General features: G+C 45.4%; 1 protein-coding gene across 1 annotated transcript in view; it reads right to left on the bottom strand.

Annotated features, from left to right (window-relative positions):
• LOC100538712 (fibrillin-2) overlaps positions 1-18,301 on the bottom strand; it is a 127,750-nt gene that overhangs the window by 36,372 nt on the left and 73,077 nt on the right. Inside the window, exons 9-15 of the mRNA XM_010724750.4 lie at positions 13,367-13,492; positions 5,929-6,081; positions 5,049-5,246; positions 4,273-4,416; positions 3,561-3,680; positions 1,224-1,349; positions 531-653 (exon numbers count right to left, since the gene is read on the bottom strand). Coding sequence (XP_010723052.2) covers positions 531-653; positions 1,224-1,349; positions 3,561-3,680; positions 4,273-4,416; positions 5,049-5,246; positions 5,929-6,081; positions 13,367-13,492 — 990 coding nt within the window. The remainder of the gene's footprint in view (positions 1-530; positions 654-1,223; positions 1,350-3,560; positions 3,681-4,272; positions 4,417-5,048; positions 5,247-5,928; positions 6,082-13,366; positions 13,493-18,301) is intronic.

The following is an 18,301-nucleotide window of genomic DNA, read 5'->3' as shown; positions in this document are numbered from 1 at the left end:
AAGGAAAGGAAAAGTGGGCTGGACGTCTCCTGAGACTCAGTCCCTCACAGAGCAGCAGGGTCTGGTCCCTCCTACATTAACAGAGCAGTGAGCTACAGAATTCATCCTGTGTCACAGCAGTACTAGAGGAGTGCTAAGTTCTCCTTCCTTTCTCCACTCTGCCTTCATATCCTGAACTCTCTGTCTTTGGCAGATGACAAACATATCCTCATGGAACACACTCTAGAGGCTGGTGAGAATGTGGAGAAGACTGCTGTCAGCTCACAGTATGTACGCCATAGAAAGCCTCATCGGTCTACTTAACCTTCCATGGAAAAAGGATTTAAATTCAAAATTGCACCTCCAGGTGCAAAAACATTTTTTGCATCTTGTCCATTCCGCTGGAGAGGGGAATTTCTGGCAGCAGAGAACCAGATGGGAACAGTTTTGCTTTTTCTCAGCTTCCTTTGCCTCAGACCCACTGCAAGTCCCCAGCAACATGGAAAGCGGGGTGGGAAGAGAGCAAGGCACGAGCTCAGAGACGTACGCACCAACACAGTAGCGCCCATTGGGAGCCAGCACAAAACCTGGCTTGCAGATACATTTGAAGCTGCCATCTTCGTTGATACACATCCCATTGAGGCACATGTTGGTTGTGGCACATTCATCATGATCTGGGGAGGACAAGCAGAAAACATGAGCAGAGTCTGAGAGCTGCAGCAGGACTCTCCTGTGCTCAGACACTTCTGTCACCCATCCTGTAGTCAAATTGCTTCTTATGGCAACAGATGTTAATCATCAAGGCAGCGTTCCCACTGCTACTTCTTCTAAGAGCTATCCTGATGCATCCCTACCACTTTAGCACCTTAGTCAGTGATCCAGCTCACAGTAGGACTTGTACATTAGCTGCTGGAGCTCTCAAGGTGATGGAGAATGTCTTTCTTGCATATCCATCCCCACTCATGCTCCTGGATCTCAAAAACCCAAAGGAACACTCCAGGAGCATTAGCACCCTTATAAAAATGCTCTCCTTGTTTAGTACATCTCTTCTTTCAAGATTCATTCTGTCATGGCAGCATCTACCCAGGAGGAAGGAACTTGATGATCCTTGGGGTGCTTTCCAACCCAAGCCATTCTATGAAGTGCAGCTCAGACTGAAGTAAACACCAGTCCCCATGGAGGACATAGTTTCAGCCTCAGCCTTGCCAAGGTGATGAATGACAGCATATCAGAAAATAGCTTACCAACGCAATTCTTGCCATCAGGTGTGATTTCAAAGCCAGCATTGCAAATACACTGGAAGCTTCCATCAGTATTAACGCAGCGTCCATTCCTACACATCACTCCATTCATGATGCACTCATCAATATCTGGTAAGGAAATAAACATATGAAATTAGCGGCAGGTGGATTATGGAGCAGTTCCAGTCTTATCTGCTCCATGAGAAAACCAGAAAAATGCTCTCTGCCTCTCCAGGATCACATACTTCCACTATGTACAAACTGCAGAAGGTGAAGATGTAAAGAAAGCTCTCTGCATGCTCTGGGAGTAGCACTACATTTGGGAGTTGGGCTCTGGGTCTTCTGGCTTTCCATGATGTTTCTATCAACATTATGTCCCCAGGCCTTCCTTATATCTGAAACTATCCTAGGTCTGTTTAAGCCCACCATAGCAGCAAGAAATCCATTCAAAACCATGGACTCTGACCCACTACTAACTGCCTTAGAGATGTGGTCCCAATGCTTCAGCAAAAGAAACAGCAGGCAGAAGAGAATAGAGCAGAATATTCCAAGCTGGAAAAGATCCATAAAGATCACTGAGTCCAGCTGCTGGCTCCACATAGGATTACCTGCAAGTGAGACCATATTTCTGAGTATGTTGTCCAAATGCTTCCTGAACTCCAGCAGCTGTGACCCTGCCCTGGGGAGCTTGTTCCATGCCCAACCACCTGCTTGGTGAAGAACCTCTTCCTAATACCCAACCTAACATCCTCAGTTAGAAGCTGGGGTACAGAAGTTGGACAGGAGGTTGAATACAATGTGGTTGACTGAAGTATGGCAGCAAGGAAGGTGCTGTGTCACAGATCAAGAACACAGTGTGCACTCTCTCAGGGAGACAGGATACTGAATGCCTACGGCTAAAGATGAAAGACAAAGGTAGTAGTAGTGGACTGCTACTGATCCTTTATCAAAAGCTGGGAAAGAAAGGGTGATCCCTTCTATGAGCAAATTACAGGAAGTCAACAGTCCCCATAGCAATGGGAGATACAGACTCTTTGTAGACCCCTGACATAGATGGAGAAGTTACCTGGAAGAAAAGGATCTGAATCCCAGATGAAATGAGATGGCTAGGAACAAAAGGAAACCTCCTTTGGGCTATGCCAGCAGAATAGCACTGTGTAAATTGCGTGGGATTAGTTTCTTCTCCTGACAACTAGGGAGGTCACAGGTAGAGAACTACATTCAACTTTAGCACCATGCATTAGAAAAGATAAAGACAAAATGAAGAAAGTTGACAACATAAAAACAAGGATGATGACACGATCAGAAACATTAAACTCAACCATTCTGTGATTATTTATGAGAAGGGACTGAGAGGCTGTCTAGACAGGAGATGGTATCAGAGGGATTGCAGGTTGCAGTTTCCCAGCACATAAAAACATGCTGAAAAGGAGACAGTGATGAGCTCATTTTTGTGGCCAGGAGGAAACATCCAGGAAGAATTCAGCTTAATTTTCAACTAAAAGATTTAGATTGGAAATTAGGAAAAGGCTTTCACATTGTCAGGCCACTGGGAGTTCCTTTGGAAATCCCTTTATCAGAAATATTTGATATCATGCCGCTGGAGGGAGATAAGGTGATCTCCTGAAAACCCTACTAAGACCTATAGTTTGTATTCCACTTCACACATTTCTCCTAGACTCACCCTGCAGCTTTTCCTTGTAATATGACCCATCTATGTAATGCTGCACAAGAAACAGGCTACAAAAAAAACCACAAAAAACAGCCTTGGAATAAGAGGAACTCAGAGAAAGAAATTCCTGTTCTGTGCACTGTGTTAAGTTACAAAAGAAGTGGACCAACCATTGACTGCAAAATAAAAACAACAAAGGTTAGCCATTAACAGGGTAATTTGTCATTTCTTCTTGTTCACATGGGACATTATCTTCCCATAATCCTTTTACTGCACCTCACCTGGAGTACACTTTGCTGCAAGACACTGACAGATCTTCGCTAGAAACCACTACTTCTACATTAATACAAGAATTACTCAAAATCCTAGTTTTTTATCAAAAGAAAACACAATCTCAAAGTAGAATTAATCTCTTTAAAAGGACTCTACAAGTTCCTGGATTGCTGTTAGCCAATTCTATGGTAGATAAAGGCAGAGGAAACTTTCTCCCAGACAGATTGTGAGACACCACTGACAACCCAGCTGAGTTGACCTGAATGCCATCACATACCTGGCTGGGATGTTGTTAGGTGCTGGGAATTCACTATTTTTCCCCTTTACATTCTCTTTTCATACCTAACTCCCTGATAATCCTGCTGACACTGGTGCAGCACACAGAAAAAACATACCGATGCAAGCCTGCTTTGTTGGGGTGCTCTGGAAGCCTTCATGGCACTTGCAGTGATAGGAGCCAGGTGTGTTCACACAGTCACCATGCACGCAGGGGCTGCTGGAGCACTCATCTACATCTGCAAGGAGAAAAGCATAAGCCTGTGAGTCACCATCATGCAAGGAACTCACACAGAACTTCCAGGAAAGTCTAGCTTCTGTGAACTGCTGTGCCCATCAACAGCATGGCCAGAAAGCAGTCAGACTCTGTGCTGGGGAGCCCAGACCTGGAGCTGCTGGGAGGATAAGGCCAATCAGGCCCGAGTACACAATTATGTAAAAAGAGTGTAGTTAGAGAAAGGGATCTGCAGTCGGGAGACTGGACAACCTATCCTCTTGCATTTCTTTTTGGAAGCTCTGCCCACTGAGCAAAGCAGAGGGAACACAGATTTGCTCTACACTGGGATGATGTTCAAGCACTGTCAAGCAGCTAAGCCAATGGCAAGGTTATGGCTACCAGAGGAACACTGTCATCCTTGCTGGACAGATAAATACTTCCCATCTTCTTCCAGCTTCATTAGCTGACATGAGCCCAATGCAGCCTCTTGTGAGGAACTGTCCAGAACGGGAACTGTTGGGTCAGCAGCTCGAGGTGGTATCAGGAGCAGGCACGGTGCTGGGGCACTCTGGGAGCTGACCTGTGTTTGTATGTATCCAGCAAATTCCACTCACCGATGCACTCTCCACGCACATCCTGCTTGTAGCCCATGTTGCACTCACAGCGGTAGCTGGATGGGGTGGGGATACAGCGTCCGTTCAGGCACAGATTAGTGAAATGCTTGCATATGTCAATGGTCTGGTTTAAAGTCGCAGTTCCTGGAAAGCACAGAAGTGGCATCAGACAGAGAATTACAGCTCCCTTCCTTTTATTTTCTCCTTGAAGCAGGATCACTAAGACCACTGTGGTGCTGCAGGCACAAACCCAGCTGCATCAGAACTCTCTGTGGGCACTGTGATACCCAGTGTACCCCCACCCTAAAGGCATGCTTAGGATTGCAGAGCAAGCACGAAGGGGATTAATATTTATTGACATCCAGTGCACTTTTACAAGCCTCAGTTCTTGGCAAGGAGCTATATAGAGATGTGTATAAAAAGAGTGTCTGACACAGTGGGAAAAACTGTTTGTTTAGGGGAAGAAGAGGGGATGGGAGTGATGTGAGAGCATCATTCCTGTTCAGTAATTAGAAAGTTATTCTGCACTGGAACCAGTTTCAGCTTCCTTGCTCTGCCAGGAGACACTGTTTGATCTCCTTCTGGGCTCAGTATTCTGCACAGCATTAGTATCACATCCCATCACTCCCTCAGTGTCAAAATAAACCTTGTGTCTGGCTAACAGCACAAGTGCTCCGCTCATGTGTACACGGCTGGCACACAGGCAGACACGCTGCGTATGTTCTGACACAGGCAGCCAAACCGGGTCAGCACAGTAAGACAGTAATTTTAATTACCAATGCTTGAACTTCCCGGGCCCATTCCAGGCAGGCCTGGGATTCCACCTTGTCCATTTGCCCCATTTGGTCCGATGCCTCCAGGCCCGTTGAGTCCTGGCCCAACACCATTGGGCCCGAATCCAGGAATTCCTGGAAAGCTCCCAGGGAACCCTGGCACGACTGGGAGTCCTTCGATGCAAAGCCTGCGGTACTCATCTGAAACAAAGCAGCTGCCTTAGTGCTTGTCCAAGAGAGCAATAAAACCCCTCCTGCCTCTGCCAGAGCGCAGAGAACAGAAGCAGAGGGATGGAGAGGCACACAGCAGACAGGGTGGGTTCTAATGGGAACACAGGAAGTTGGTGAGGAGGGCTGTAATGCCCAACACACTAGAAAAAATGATAAGATACAGCTTGCAGGGTGTTTGGATTCCTGTGGTGTGTTGGGCAGCTGGTACCAGGAGTTCCTTTCAAGCAGGAAAGGACAAGACACAGAAGGCTGCCAGACCGGGACCATAAATCTCTACCCTTCTCAGAGGAGGGTTTGCCAGTGATAAAGGAAAAAAGGCAGAGAGATATAGATAGCTACAGTGTAGTGCCTTCTGATTGCCTCCCAGTGCCTGATCTCACTGTTGTTTGGCCCAATTGGTTGTGGTGTTATGGTGAAAGCCACAGATAGCAAAGGAGGAAGAGGAAGGGGATAAACTCTTGCCTTGGCTGAACTCACCTGGCTCACCTTCAAATGAACGCCAGGCATAAGATCCATTCATTCCCATGTGAAATTTCTCTGGGTGTCACGGTGATGACAATTCACCATGTCTGCACATCCCTGGAGTGTCACCAGGATAACAGAGCCACAAGTTGGCCCAGCAGCAGGTGGAGAACCTTTGTGTTGCACTTACCGGACCCCCGGACAGGGCACATTTCTGGAGTTTGACCAATGGCCCAGCAACGCCCTGAGTCGCAGCAGCACTGCATCTTGGTGTATTGGCCAGGGAGGTCCCCAGCACAGCGGCCCCCAATCAAAGCAGAGAAACATGTCCCAACCCGTTGGTCTGCAGAGAAGAAGAGGAGAAGGAGACAATTTAAAGGGTGACTTCACCGTACTCTCACGTCACAAGTGACTGTTTCCATTGCTGTGTTTTCCTGCTATCTAATATCTAAATCTGAACTACTGTTCTTCCTCGTCCTCCCAGATTCTGATGTTCTCCACCACCTTCATCTAGGGCACCTAAGACTGTGGGGGCAAGCTTCCTTCTCCCAGATTGGATCTCACATTCCCATTTAGCTTCCTATACACTATAAGCAGCCTGACCAAGAACCAGTAGGTGAGCAAACCCCTTTCCATTGCATTTTCTCCATTGCCTGTTGCCCTGAACCCTTCAGGAAGAACAAGTTGACCCAGCAGATTTTGGCTGAATTCACTTAGAAAAAAATAGATGAGATCCTCCACTTCATCTCATCATCATTTGATTTTAACACACATTTGAGTTTCTAGGCTGTGGTCTAAGAAGGAAGTGCCCCACAAACAGTGCTTGAGGGACCCTTTCTCCTCATCACCTCTAAACAAGGACTGGGACAAAGCCTCTCCTTACCATTTCATGGCTCATATACTGCATCAAAAGTAATTCAGACCTCCAGTGAAGTCTAGAAACAAAGCGGGCTTGGTGAAAATGGAAGTCAATGTATTTGGAAACACCCTTAATGCAATTAAAGTATTACCAAATCAGACGAAGTAGCAGAATGAAAGTTAGTCAATATCTAGTTACAGCAACAGGCAGAAATATAAAGGCAAAATTTGTTTGGCTTCAGGACATGAATTAGAATGAATGCAGAGGAATCATGACTTGATAGGAACAGGATGCAGAAAACACCAACCAGTTGATTATAACGCCTGAGGTACACAAGGAGACAAGGCTCTTTAGTAAACCTAGAGGGCCAAACACTTGATTTTGCTTACAGCGTCCTTTAAACCCTCTGTTGAGGCAGGATAGCAGCTACAGTGAATAGCCTTTTTTAATGAGCCTTGTGCGCCAGTCTCATGCATTGGCCTGAGTAACACTCTCCTCTCTTGGCAATGGCACAGAGCAGGAGGCAAATTCATCAGGGAAGAGAGAGCCTTGTGATGTAGCTTAGTGGTTGGAAAAGGACATGTAGGTCACTCAGAAAGTAATACCTCCTATTTATTTCAATAGAAGCTACAACAACACTATTTGACTGTGCAAATTCTCAGCTACAAAGGACTATTTTTCAACAGTCACCACCAATAGGCATGTATTTTCTCCAGCAATGAACAAGAGCCTGGATGCCATCTTCATAAAAATATGCATGGTTGTCTGGAACGTGGCTTGTCTTTCACATTGCTGTCACCAGCGTGATATATCTTCCTCTAATATCTCCAGTAAAATTACTTTACTATGATAAGAACAATCCAGAACAGTGTGCTACTATTATGAGGGCTCCCCAGCCATTCCTGCTACATGTTTGACTACCACAATCCCTTCTCCTGTTTTCACTTGTTGCAGGACAGAGCTGACAGACCAAGGTGATCAGCATTTCCTACACTGCAGGTGATGCTAGGGATCAGAGTACAACCATTCCAGCATTAGCCAGTGACCCCCAGTGTTGTGCTAAGCACAACATGGCCACCACGATCCAGTGTGGGCCTGCACATCTCCACCACGACCCTCCCCCTCCTTCCTACTATGGCTACATTGGCACACACCACGTCCTTTGCTTCCTGCCAGGTCCCAGCACCTCTCTCTGACCAACTGCAGTTGTTTCCAACCTCACACCCCTCCAGTCGGATCGCCTCCCATTCCCAGCAGATGCCTGTTTCAGGTCATGGGTCAGTTCCCACCGCCTGGCCTGAGAACAAGTCCTGGATGGTGGTCAAAGTCTGTGAGTCCAGCCAAAGCCACAGGCACCAAGCCTGGCACTGGTGTTTAGTGTGTGTGGCTTCTGGACAAGACCCAGGAGACTGAGGGTCTTTCACATGTCTAGCAGGCCTTGTCTGGCACCAAGCCCTGTAGGAAAACCTGGAATCTTCCACTCATTCGTCGCCTGTCCTTGTTTCTCAAGCAAATTAATGAGGGGGAAAACTCTGGTCTGATTTGTTGTTTGTGCCTCTAGACTGACATTAGCCAGCAGGCTGACGTTTTCCTGAAATATAATTGAAATTAATTGCATAGAACTGTTTGATCTGTGGCCTGTGGTTACATCTCTTCCCTAATCACAACTCAGGGACTTGCAGAGGACAGTGACCCCATTTAAAGCCAGGGTGACTAAACCAGCAGGTCCTTCCTTAGCCATTCTGCAGCACTGAGCTCAACATTAACCATTCCTCTAATCACAAACATTATCTACCAAAGACTTGCAGAAGGACAAACAGACTTGCAGAAGGGAAATTTGAGCAAGGGGATTGAATGCAACGGAGGATTAGCTGCTAATCCTAGTGAAACTATATGATGTTTGAGCCATTCCAGGTCCTTGATCTCTGGCAGGTGATAAGTGCCAGAGCAATGCCCAGTGCCTTTGCAGGTTTTGGCAGCAGCTGCTTGAGTGCAGAAGAAAGTTGTGTTTCCACAGCACCTTGACAGGTGACTTAACATCACACATAGTCCAAAAAGCTACTGCTCTCTGAACAAACTAGGGAAGAAGAGTGGGACTATTTGGAAAATCTGCATGAACCCCTCCACCTCAAACCGCTGGTGTGAGTTCAGCTTAACCAGTCGCTTAGGACAGAGCTTAGATTTAGAAATCTGACCATCCTAGCTTGGAACAAATCCTTTGGCTATCAGAGAGGAGAGATCCCACGGAGCCCTTCTGTTCTTTTGTGGGATGATTGCTGTCATAAAGTCAGTGATACAAGGTGACAGCCAGCCACATAATGAGCAAGAAGTGATTTGGAGAATGCAACTTTGTTTCCTACAGACAGATGTTTGCTGACAGGTTTGACAAGGCAGGGAGGTCACACTAGTTTGTGTAATGGAGAGAATGGTAAAGCCCTTACTCATCTGGACAAATGTTTATTAAATTCAGCTGTCTTTGCTGCAATTCGTAATAATCTCTCTCAGAAATGAAGGCCAGAGCTAATTGAAAACCCATCTGGAGCTGCCTTGGGCAGAGGCAGGGATGGATGGAAAGAACAGTGGGTCCCTGAAGTCCCTCCGTGACCTTTGCAGGACCACCCACACGCTGGAGGTGCAAGCACAAAGCCAGCACACTTCTATTCTGCCCATTACAGTTGATAAGGGAACAGGACACAAGGATCTCAGCACGTCAGATAACACTGCAGGTGTGAAAGGAAGTAAAATTCCACAGGAGATTACACAGTGCACAGAGGTAGGGGACACAGCCACAGATTTGTTGGTTGTCTCTGATTCTGAATTTGTCTCTGAATCAGAATCAATACTTTACTAGGAGTAGGAGATGGAGTCTGACCTATATATTGTTATGGGACAGGAACAAGTCTGAGATGGAGTTGCCTGCTGGTGTCTGCCAGAGTCTTCCCTCATGTGGGTGTGAGTATCTCAGAGGTACAGGTGTGCCCTGATGCCTGTACCAAGCTGAATACCACAACCTGCACTGTATGGGAACATTCGTCATGGCAACTCAACATCATCCCTTTCTATGGGAACATCATCTCTGTGGTGGGCACAAGATCTGCCATGAATCAGTGCACTTTCTTTTTAGGTTTTCAGACACCTGGAAATTCACTGGGGCTCAACAGAAGAGAAAGAAGTATATGCAAAGGAATTGCATACAGCATGGGGTTCCCCTGATGTACATACAAAAGTCTGCTTGGTTAAGTTGTGAATAGCTCATGGAAATCATTTGTGGAAAAGTGAAAAAGGTCAGAGCACCAGGCCAAAGAGTTTACACAGCTCTGCCAATGGAGCTGAAACCATCACTAGGAGGTACTGGAGTGGCACAGGGCAGTGCTACTGCAGAGTTGGGTGCAGCACCAACACTACCGTTATGGGAGCTGATAGTAGAGGGAAAAGCAATGGGTGCAGCTTCTCAAGTAAACATGGATAACCATATGCAAGGTGTAGTGCTGAGATTGAAGACAAGAACACCTCAAAGCAAACCTGCTGTGAGCCATCCCCACCTCCCCTAACCTTAGGAATTGCTGGGAGTTGTTGAGGGCTCTGTTCATGGTCCCTCCTGCTCCTTATCAACCATTTTGAGACCATGTCCCTCACACCGCTTTCCTATTGCCGTTTCTTGGCCTTATAAATACTATCTCCTCATATTACCTCTTTCTCTTTCTCTTCCTGGACAATGACAAAGCAGTCAGAGGGGCTCCCCAGTCAGGTGAGGCCTTCAGCAACATCCTCACAACCTCCTGCAAGCTCAGGAATTTGCAAAATAAACAAGATCTAGCCCTAACTGGAACTTGAGGCAGTAAATGTGCTGATGTTACCCAAGGAAAGATAAGACACAAATCTCTCTGTCAGAGCTTTGCTGCATTATTGGGAAAAAAACAGCAAAGAAAGCAATGTGCAGGAGTGCTGACTTGCAATGTGCTGGAGTGCTGACTTGCAGTGAACAACGGGACATGATGTACATGACTGGAAATGCATCTGGAAGTCTTTTTCTCATTTGAAACCTATGCTTTTAAGCTGTTCTTTAAAAAAAAAAAAAAAAAAAAAAAAGAAGAAGAAAAAGAAAGCTCATAGCCTGCTAGAGCAGATTTTTCTGCTGCCTGCAAAACAGTGAGCCTGCTTTTTAGATGAATGAAACTGTTATGAATGCATGTGGAACTGAATTCCTTCTGTCAAGCACAGGTGGGTGAATCATTCAATGAATGTTCATTTCGAACTATGATGGACTTTCTCCAGCTACGCTACTGTTTGTATTCTCACTGAGGAAGGCAGCTAATGAGATTTGGGATCAACTCAAGCTCACTGTCTTGCTGTTTCAGCTGCAAAAACTACAGGACATTATTCAAATGCAATAAAAGGATGTTTACTTTACTAAAAAGGGAGGGGAAAAGGATGGGAATGTATTGAGGTTGCCACTATAAAGTCACAGCATAGGCAGTGTGGGTGCCCCATGATATATGGGCCACATTTGGTCCTTTCTAGTGTAAATATCTGAGAGGTAGCAGCCTCTTCTGCTCTCTCCTGATGCTGCTCTAACGGTAGCCACATTATTTATTAACCTTCAATTTTGCAAACAATTTCTTTGATTGATATCACAGAACCGTAATTCATAGGTTTAAACTCTCAAAATGAGCACTAAAACCCCCTCAACTGATATAAACAGGGTTCGTGAAATATGGATCCCGGGGCAACAGCACTTTATAGTAACTGTGCATTTTGCCAGAAAAAATATTGCCTATCCCAAAATGTGACAGCCTGCTAGCTCAGGGAAATGGCTGCAGCGTGATGCATTGAGTTTAGGCACAGTTAAGTTCGCTGCAGCTAAGTGCTGGGCTATTTTTAAACGTTGGCTTTCTAATTTTATTTAGTTTTCCTTTCTTGAAGCACTCGGTTTCAAGGAAAGTGGAGAAACGTTCCTTTGACTCATCATGCAGCCATCACACTCTGCAGGGCTCGTGGCAGGGCCTGGGAAACAGCGAGGAAAGGAATTCCATTCTTGTTAAAATCAGGTGCCCAAACAAGGTGACTCATATGTTATACTTTATGACTTCTTCTTTCTGGAACTAGAACATGATTAATGTTTATTGCAGATTCTGGGGATATAAAAGAACTTGAAAATTCCTTTTTTTTTTCTTTTTTTTTGGTATTAATTTCCAGGTCTTTTGAAAGAAAGCTGTACCTAGCACTTTCCGCTGTACTAACAATGATGCTTGCTTTTCTTGTAACAGTTTCTCTTTATGCGTCCTTGCATCCTTACCTTTCTAAAGGCAAATTAACTTGTTGAACAGTGAGACAAACCCTGGGATTCATTTTGACTGAAGTGAGGGCCCCTGCTGAGAGCAAGTAAACAGAGAGCTGATCTATTTGTTATAGAAACTGTTGTCTATTACAAAGAGAAATGGACCATCAAATATTTAGAAGGCTTGGAAAGGAATTTTGATCTGTTAAACATGCAAGATTCATTCCAGGTTCTGTAGTCTGGAGGCAAAACAGCCTGTAAGCCTGGGGAAAGCTTGCCTGGACTCGAGCCAGTTCTGAAAAGCTTTGAAATAGAGCCAAAATTGAGCCAAACTGAGACCAAGTGAACATGTATGTCTTAGCTTGTCAAGCAGCACACACTAGCCCAACCAAGTCCTTCATGTAGTCTACAGGATGAGGACTGCAAGACAGTGATTTCCATGCAGGCCTGGAAGTCATTTTGTTGCCAGAAACTGAATATCATGGTTGGAAGGTAGGCTACAGGATAATGTGTAAGAGCTTTCATAGCAGCTTTGTTAGCTGACAGGCTCAGCATATGTGCAGGAATGGGTGTCCCCAGTGCCCTGCCCCATGCTTGGGAAGCACCTCCTTCTCTCTACTGAATACGGAAGGAAACCAGACAGCCAGCTGAGTGCAAAGCAACTCAGTCTTGAGAGTCTGAGATCTGTGAGATGAAGCCAAGTGAGTTCTAAGCCCTACTGACCATTAGCTTAAGGCAGTAGAAATTTATGAGCCGTTACCTATGGTCTAAGCAGGAAGAAGGAGAAGATGATAAAAGTCACCATTTATTTGCATTGGTTATGAAAACCTCTAGAGCAAGCTCTCCTGCTCCTTCACTTCTGCAAAGCAAGAGGATGAAGGTACAGGTGCAGGATGTTCCTCACAACCAGGCCCCTCTTTGCTCCAGGAAGGCAGGTGTTCTCAGGTAGGTGTTCTCTTGGACCTACACACTGCACCTTGTGCCAACCACAACCACACACTGTGCCTGCAAATTCAGTTGCAGGGAGAGCAGTGATGTCTCTTGCTGACATCTAATGTGGTAGAAAAGGGGTAGGAGCACAAGGATCCTTCTTGACCTGCTGTAGGGAGCCTGCTTTGGCAGGGGAGTTGGACTTGATCTCTGGAGGTCCCTTCAAATCCCTACAATTCTGTGATTCAAACTGATTCAAATTGACCACTGTCCTATCCAGACACCTTCTACCTCAGTCCTCCTTTCAATGTCCCCAGCAGGACCCCCATGGAACACTTCAAGCACTGCAGTCCAAGTTTCTGTGGCTGGGAAATGGCAAAAGCCCTGGTCCACAGGAGCCAAGGAGGAGAGCAACAACGTCTGTGACAGTGATGGACCGCCGACATTGAACACAAACCCAGCATTTTGCAGCTATTGTGTGAACAATGTGTCCTTTTGGAATGATCTATAAATCACTGTCATGATGTGAGGTCTGGGTTTCAAGGATAGTTAGCATCTTACCAATGCAGCGGGATCCATCGTGGCTGGTCATGAAACCACGTGGACATGTGCACACGTAGCTGCCTGCTGTGTTGGTACACTCTCCACCATCACACACGCCAGAGATTGTTCCACACTCGTCCACATCTAGAAAAGAACAAACCAAAAGGGATTATGTTTTCTTGCAAACCATTTCCCACCTGCAGCATGGATTCCGGACCAGAGCTGAGATCACATAGGACAGCTGCTGTGTTAAGGACTGCCACAGGATGCTTGAAGCCCTTAGTGGACTCCCAACACTCTCCATTGAGAAAACAAGACCCTCCCCCCAATGAGTTCTTCAGAGAGCTTCATGAAGGCATGTGCCTTTCTCTCCCCCCAACAGGCTTTTGGATACGCTGAATTAAAATGTTCAGCTCAAAGGAAGTTTAGGACAGAAACACATGCTTAGCGACAAAGGTGAGGGGACAAGAAGGAGGTAGAGAAGGATATTCGGAGTGATGCCATCCCGTTTGTCTTCCTGAGAAACCATTACCTTTGATGAGTCTCATTTCTCTGGAAGTGGATGGACATCTGCTTGGTAATGGGAAGCACTGAATGAATTCCTTGCTTTGCTCGCACACACAGCCTTTGCTTTGTCTTAACCCATGAGCTCTCACAGATTTACCTTTCTGATTTTCTCCTCTATCTCACTGGGGGAAGAGTGAGCAAGTAGCTGTGTGGTACACAGCTGCCTATGGGGTTAAACCACGACACCGTGGAAAGTAATGGCATTACAGGAAGGCACAACAGCCGGCTTTCTGAGCCTCAATCCCAAAACTGAGCATCTAGTTTTGAAATCTTGCTCAGAGTTACATTCTAATCCATGCTGGCAAGATGAGAAGCTACAGTTTTCTGTGCAGTTTTCCCAATCTTCCTGTCCAGACCAGCTCAAGTAGAACTTTGAGGATATTCTTGGGGTCGCTATTTCTTATGCACTATTTGAAGAGCTTCATACCCTTATGAAAATTCTGCTTAACAACAAACGGAAAACCATGGAGAAAGGTCAAAGGCTACAGCTTAACAAACACCAAACTGTAACTGAACAGTGTGAGGACAAGGTGCAAAATACAAGCAAAGAGAAGCAGACGGTGGCGTTTGGGTGTATCTATCACCCGGGATTTGAGGAAAACCAGTGGGAAAAGACTTCCAAATTAGTAGTTTTGCAATTAGTAAGCTGTTTTCCACACATTTTGGCCAAAATGTCAGTGTTGTTAAATGTATGGGGCCCTGATACGATTCTGGAGCAGCTGACTGGAATCAAGGCTGTAGATTTGCCTCTACTGCCAACTGAAATCTCTGCCAGAAGTTGAGGTAGAATCAGATCCAACCACCAATCAGTGCACTCAAAACAATCAGTTGGTGGTTATGGTCCAGGGGATGAGTAAAAGAAGGAATATTTTCTGGAGAGATTTTTACAGTGGCAAAAAAAAAACAACACAAAAAACAAAAAACCAAACTCTTAGCAATTGGCAGAATAAGCACTTTCTGATAAACACCTTTATTTATTGTATTTTAAACCTATCACAGTTTTGCATGTGAATGGAGGGTTTTATATGCAATTTAAGTGCAGCTTAGGTCAAAGTCTGATCCTTCGAGGAGGCTTTTCTGATGTGAACAGCACAACAGACTTGCACCAGCTGTGGTGTTACCATGTGCAGAGGGTAGAGTTACTGCAGGCAAAGACAAACATGCAAAAAAACAGGCAGAACATCAATGTGTGCTATCCCTGGAGACTTTTAAGGCAAGGCTGGGCAACCTGGGCAACCTGATGGAACTGCGCTGTCCCTGCTCATTGCACGGGAGTTGGTCTGGATGGCCTTTAAAGATCCCTCCCAAATCTAAGGATTCTATGATTCTCTCATCTGGGAGTGGAAATGGAGGATGCCTTTAGAAGACATGAACTGATAGACTTCAATGATGAAAGCAGCATAAACATGCTGTCAGGGAAATGGAACTCATGGCCACTGTGGGTATGTATGAGTTACAGCGATGCATTTCAGAACTGGATAAGAAATTTCTGTATGAAATCGGTGTGGGCTGCTCAAAAGGCTACTGAGCTTCTTCCTGTCCCGTGTGAAACTGAGAAAAAAATGAGTTAGGAAGGAAATGAGTTAGGAAGGAAATGTCTGACTGTAATCTCACAGTGCCATGCAGTGGCTAGTGATGCTAATGCAGGACTGAAGACATGTAGGAGAAATACACAGCAGAAGCAGGTGGGTGATGTTACCTCTGAAAGACATCACAGTTCTGTGTGGTGCCAGCTCTTACAGCAGGATATTAATTACATGGAGTGGTTCTCAGTCCAGGGGAATGACTCAAGCCTGGAAAAACCTGTCTGACATTAACGTATTTGCAGGACTCAGTTTGGTATCTATGCAAGAAACAGGGGGATGTGACTGGATCATAAAAATAAGAAACACAAAAATGATTCTGACATCACAATGCCCTACAATCTCAAAAAGAAAAGATGAAAGGTGAAATTCAGGCTGGAGTCAAGTAGGTAGCTTTACAACAATGGTAATTAAACCGTTGTTTTGGTATCCAGGGAAAGGGCTCTCCAATACTCAGGTTGAATTCAGCTCATCTAACTTAATGCCTGTAAAAGTCAGTCTCATCTGGGAACACTCTGAGGCCACCAGAAATTTATCTCCTCAGTGAGAAAAGCCTTAGGAAAGTGTTGCATTCCTCCCCTCTGGAGATCTCACCTCCAGAGGGGAGGAGATTATCAAAGAGGAATAATCAGTTTAGACTTCAATTCCCTATCTGGTCTTGCCTTGAATCTGCAAACGAAGCCTCCCCTTCTCTGACAGGCAGCTCCAGATAGGAGATTTTCCTCCCCACCCATCACTGCAAAGCTGAACTCCTCTTTGTTCCTTGCTCACATCTCCTTCCTGTTATAGCAGCTGGATTCCCTATAAGGAATTCTGCCTCCAAGCAAACAGCTCCACAACCACCAACATTTTCCAACCAACCATCAATCCTACCTGAACATGTTTTCTTTTCCTAAGGGAAAGCTCATAACTCTGTCCCAATGGTCCACACAGGCTCTGTCGAAACTACTTCCTACACGTAATTATTTAGCAGTGCCTGAACAATTAAGGATTGGACCACTGATCTCAAGAGTCAGCTTTTTCATTAGACAGTCCACCAAGCTAATGCCCTGTTTCAGGAGCTGTTAATTAGTTTCTCACTAAATCATGCCCTCACTACAACATCTAAATGTACCTTCAGGACAGTTCAGATGTATAGTCTCACATGAACTTCTCTACCATGAAAAATAAGGCCCTTCTTTGGAAGCAATTCCTATTCCTCCAATTACAGTGGATTCCCCAGGATAGATGTATCTCCATTGGAGAGGGACCTGGGAAATTCATCCAAGGTTCGTATCTAAGTTGTGCCTGTACCAAGTGGGAGGGGTGACTGCAGGGGTTTCACAGAACCAGTGCAATTGTTATTGGGAGCCAAACTGGGATGAGGGGGACATGAAATAGCACAGAGGTGACTGTCATGGAATTAGTATTGTCCTCAGTCCTTCAGAAACAGTCATAAACTTCATCATTGGCTCTAAAATTAGACTGCCTGCCAGGAGCCTTCACTCCTTGCTTCTCAGGCCTGGTGACTCCACTACCACTGGCCTTTGCCTGCAATGTGGGACAGTGATGGCCATCAGATAATTACAGTTTATTGCCCTTGCTCTGGCTGCACTTCATGCTGCTGAGGATCGGCCAGCCCTGCCGTGTGTCAAGGTCTCTGCAAGGCCTCTCTGCCCTTGAGGGAGTCAGCAGCTCCTCCCGTTCAGGGCTGTCCTCAAACTCAGCATCCACTCCAGTCCTGCATCCAGGCACCATCTCCAGACCAGACCCCTCCTTACACATAAAGGACTGATCCTGTAGAGAGGGGTGTGATCTGAGGGGCTTAGAGAATATCACTTTCTTTCCTTCAGTGGTGAAATCTCAGATTGAATTTGTACTTCATCTCCCAAAGGAAGTAGAAGCAATGGTTCCAATGTCAGTTTAATGGTTTTCTGCAAGAATCGAGCTCTAGGTTCATAGCTGCAGAGATACACAAAAAGATAACAATCACAGCAAAATACTAATTAATTTCAAGGGACAGCTTCTGTCATGGAGTATTTAAATGCTCTCAAGCATGAGTGCTACTATGGCAGTGCTGATCCGCCCTATGGGAAACTTTTCAATACATGGGGAATTCTGAAGATCCCATGAGAGATGCAACAAATTAAAAAAACACGAGCTTTGTGTGATGTGACTGATTGCCATCTGACACTCGAAACGTGATTTAAGCTGTGTGTGACTCTGTTTGTCCTCCTTAACCAAGGGCGAGTATGAAAGATCTAATAAATGTAATCTCTCTTATCTCTCTTGTTTCAAAGACCTAAGTTAGAATGTTTAAAGTATAATTTTAAAACTGAAAACATTGGCATCTAAGCTTGGACTCATGTTACTTGGCAGGAATGGATTTGACATGGATGTGCACTTCTGTTCTGACAATACTGAACGTATAGAAATAATCTGTTTGCAGTTTTCAAATAAATGTTGGTCTTCTGCAGATTCAGCCACAGTATAGAAAAGCCGGTATAACTGTAAACAAGCTGTAATACTTCAGGAAAGGTATTTAAGTCAAATTTGGAAGGAGTGTTAAAGGGGACAGCTGTAACTGTAACTGAAATTTCATGGAATTGCAGCACGGCCCAAGTTGGAAGGGACCCATGGGATCCTTGAGTCCAGCTCCCAGCTCCACACAGCACCACCCAAACCCAAATGTTTTGCCTGAGAATGGTGTCCCAATGCTTTTGTCTCCAGGGGATGCTGCTGCCTCAGACCCAACTTGCTCTTGGCAAGAAACCATAGGTCCCTTTCTGCAGGCTGCCTTCCATCCTCTCGTGCCCCATCTTTA

Source organism: Meleagris gallopavo, chromosome 30, assembly GCF_905368555.1.
Source record: "Meleagris gallopavo chromosome 30, MGAL_WU_HG_1.1, whole genome shotgun sequence".
In the NCBI taxonomy this organism is placed as follows: Eukaryota; Metazoa; Chordata; class Aves; order Galliformes; family Phasianidae; genus Meleagris; species Meleagris gallopavo.
Note: the sequence above shows the minus strand (reverse complement) of the source record. Positions and strands in the feature narration are given on the sequence as shown.